We start from the raw sequence: 3,648 nt of genomic DNA on the forward strand, positions 1-3,648 counted from the left end.
TCCTGCCGTAACAAAGTGTGATGAGTAGCAGCACGATGCAATCAAGGCATGATCGGACGGCGTCAGAGAGCGTCGCCCAGGACCGAAATTATTAATTAAGGAGTACTCGTTGCAAAAAGCACTCCACTTTCTCATGTCGCGACAAGTGGCGCACATGCAGCGCGCTACTTGTCACAACCTGGGAGTTTTTTCCTTTTTTCGTAGATCCGTTTATTCAAAACGCTTTATCTCTTAAACCGTGCATCCAAATCTCAAACCGTTTTCACCGTTGGATTTCTCGCGTCGAGATCTTCAAAACTAGATCCCATGTTGATAGGTTTTGACGAACTTTTTTTTCCAGAAAAAACCCGGATGAAAAAAACCGGACGAAAAAACGGGACCGGAAGCATGATTTTTTTTCCTTTCCGAAAGAGGCACGTCCGTGCCTCTCGCGAAATTACAATCGTGCCTCTCGTGGAAGCAAAACCGTGACTCTCGTGGAAGAAAAAAAAACAGAAAACGCGTTTTTTTTCCGTTTCCGAGAGGCACGGCCGTGACTCTCGCGAAAGCACAACCGTGCCTCTCGCGAAAGCAAAATCGTGACTCTCGCGAAAGAAAAAAAAATAGAAAATGCGTATTTTTGTCCCTTTCCGAGAGGCACGGCCGTGACTTTCGCGAAAGCACAACCGTGCCTCTCGCGGAAGCAAAACCGTGACTCTCCCGAAAGAAAAAAAACAAAAAACGTGTTTTGTTTTTCCCTTTCCGAGAGGCATGGCCATGACTCTCGCGAAAGTACAACCGTGCCTCTCGCGGAAGCAAAACCGTGACTCTTGCAAAAGAAAAAAAACAGAAAACGCATTTTTTTCGTTTCCGAAAGGCACGGCCGTGACTCTTGCTAAAGCACAACCGTGCCTCTCGCGGAAGAAAAACCGTGACTTTCGCGAAAGGGAAAAAAAGAATACGTGTTTTTTCGCGCAAAATTTTTTTTTCGAATTTTTTTATCGAAAAGCTAAGAAAGACCGGGGGAAAACTAAAATGTCGAAAAACCCAGAAAAAACCGTTTAAAAAGACGAAAACACGTGCGGAAAAATAAAAAAAATCTGAAGGGAGCATCCAGAACGCGACACGTGGCAAATGGCTGAGAGCGCGCTAAGTGACGCTGATCGTTGCAAGGCTCCCGAAGGAGCGCTCGTTAACTAGTTGCTCCCGCCCATGACAACGTTCCCTTTGAAAGTTGGCTCCTTAGATTTAGGATTTTCTGTTTTTTAGAAACGTTTTTTTTTCTGTTGAGACAAAGATTTAGGGCCAATTTAATGATGTTGGCTGATAGGCCGAGGCCCGGCCCATCATCCATCCATCCAATGGAAAGAAAGAAGCCGGCCAATCCCACAAAGAAGGTTCCCACCGATTGCAAGACCCCCTTCTCTCAACCCCAACCATACCCCGGCGCCGCCGCTCCCTGCTGCTACGCTGAAGGATCAAGAACTCGTCGCCATTGCCGCCAGTCTTTGTGTAAGTTTCCTCTCCCAACTTCCAACCAGATCGGAAATTTCTTGGAAGCATCCTCGTAATGCGTTGATCTCAACTCTCGACTTGGTTTTCTCTGCGGCCATGTCCGTGCAGGCTACCCGTTGACGAAATGCCCCCGAAGGCATCCAAGCGCTGGGTGCCGGTTAACCGACCGGGCGTGGCGTCTCCTGCTGCGGGCAACCCGTCCAACGGAATGCTCCCTAAGGTATCGAAGCGGTGGGTGCCGGTTAACCGGCCGGCTGTGACGCCTTCTGCTGCAGGCAACCCGTCCGACGGAATGCCACCGAAGGTAGTGCCGGTGAACCGACCCATGGGGACGGGGAGGTCTCACGGGGCAGGCAAACCGTCGAACGAAATCCCCTGGAAGTCATCCAAGCGATGGGTGCCGGTTAACCGGCCGACAGTAACGTCTCCTGTTGCAGGCAACCCGTCCGACGGAGTGCCCCGAAGGTAGTGCCAGTGAACCAACCTATTGGGACGGGGAAGCCTTGCAGGGCAGGCAAACCACCGAACCAAATCCCCCGGAAGGTATCCAAGCAATGGGTACCGGTTAACCGACCTCCAACTGTTGAGACATCTCGCGGGGCAGGCGAACCCGCCGACAGGCTCAGCGACCTCCCGGACGCGCTGCTGCACCACATCATGTCGTTCCTGAAGGCGTGGGAGGTGGTCCGCACATGCAGGCTCTCGCGAAGGTGGCGCAACCTCTGGGCTTCTGCGCCTTGCATCGACGTCCGCGTGGGACTCCATGATAACCCACCTGAGGAATTCGCCAGGTTTGTTAACCGGTTGCTGCGCAGCCGGGACGCGCTCACGCCACTGGACACACTCCGTGTGCGCTCGGTTGGTGAGGATGATTTCTACGAGACTTATAACGATGGCAATGTCAAGAGCTGGATCCGTACCGCTATCAAGCAAAAAGCTCGTGCTATTCAGCTTAATGGGCATCTCCACAAGTACATTACGCTGGATCACATAGACTTCGCCTCTTGCCATCTCAAAATCTTGAAACTGTCATATGTCGAGCTAGATGATAAAGTTGTGAAGCAGCTCTCTTCTCAGTGCCCTTTGGAAGAACTAGAGCTCAAGAGCTGTTTGGTAGGTGCCCATGAGATTTTGTCCTTCTCTCTGAAGAGTTTGACCATGGTCAAGTGCAAGTTTACTATGAACCTCTCGGTGGATGCTCCAAACCTCATGCTCTTTCGTTGCATCAAACCGGAGCAGTGGGTTCCTGTATTCAAGAACTCTCTGTCTTTTATCAGAGGTAGTATCCTGCTTGATGACTCTTTATTAAGTCGGGAGTTTCAAAAGTACCATGAGGATGAGGATGAATTCCCTCAGACTAGCGATGAAGATGACGACATGGATAATAGAAATGGCCAGTACAATGGTAAAAGTGCTGCTGCTGCTGAAAGTGGTGCTGAGGGCTTTCTGGATAGTATCTTGTTTGGCAGCTTTTCTGATTATTGTGATGGCTATTCTGATGATTTTTATGATGGCTATTCCGATGACATCAAAGATGATTATGATTATGGAAGTGATATCAATAGCGACGATGATACATACGAATATAGTGAAATTGCAAATGGCTCTGAAGATAAATATTTTGCAAATGACTTTGAATTCAGTAAGGGTGGTAAAATTTCTGGCTACAGTGGAAACTATGGGTTTAACGACTATAAAACCTTAGGTGGCCAAAATATTCTTTGCAGCCTTTTAAATGCCAGAAGCATATAGCTGCTAGGTCATTCAGGAGAGGTACAATTATTAACTTCTTCACTGATGTATTTCAATTCAGTCTACACCTTATACTTTAACTACTGTGTAGGAAGTAATAGTATGCATGGTCCTTATATCAGTATATCACAATACTTGCATGCAAAACAAATTTGTCAGTTTTCTGCCGTGCACTTTTTCTATTAAGCTCAGTTAAAAATCGGGAAATTGATGCAGTTTACTGGTGTTGAATTGTTGTTCAATGAATGTGCTGCTGTAGGTGATTTGCTATCATACGGAGGCACTCTTCTTTCTTTTACTTCCAGATTAGATATGCTGTATTTACAACGTTTTTCAAATCTTTCACTAGGCCTACCAGCTTTGCTATTTATGGATGAGAACGACTTGTCTTAGAAAATATTC

At 47.6% G+C, this 3,648-nt stretch overlaps 1 protein-coding gene across 1 annotated transcript; it reads left to right on the plus strand.

Moving 5' to 3' along the window:
• Nucleotides 1–1,618: 1,618 nt before the first annotated feature.
• Nucleotides 1,619–3,246, plus strand: LOC125518316. The gene is made up of 2 exons (XM_048683195.1): nt 1,619–1,798; nt 1,903–3,246. Exons 1-2 carry the CDS (start codon nt 1,619–1,621, stop codon nt 3,244–3,246), a joined length of 1,524 nt encoding a protein of 507 aa, XP_048539152.1.
• The last annotated feature ends 402 nt before the right edge of the window (nt 3,247–3,648 follow it).

Source organism: Triticum urartu, chromosome 7, assembly GCF_003073215.2.
Source record: "Triticum urartu cultivar G1812 chromosome 7, Tu2.1, whole genome shotgun sequence".
NCBI classification, from domain to species: domain Eukaryota; kingdom Viridiplantae; phylum Streptophyta; class Magnoliopsida; order Poales; family Poaceae; genus Triticum; species Triticum urartu.

Excerpts from the sequence above, each read along its gene's own strand:
- LOC125518316 (XM_048683195.1), top strand. The coding sequence starts at position 1,619 with ATGCCCCCGAAGGCATCCAAGCGCTGGGTGCCGGTTAACCGACCGGGC. Across the intron at positions 1,799-1,902 it reads CCGACGGAATGCCACCGAAG|CCGGCCGACAGTAACGTCTC; the intron begins GTAGTGCCGGTG and ends GGTGCCGGTTAA.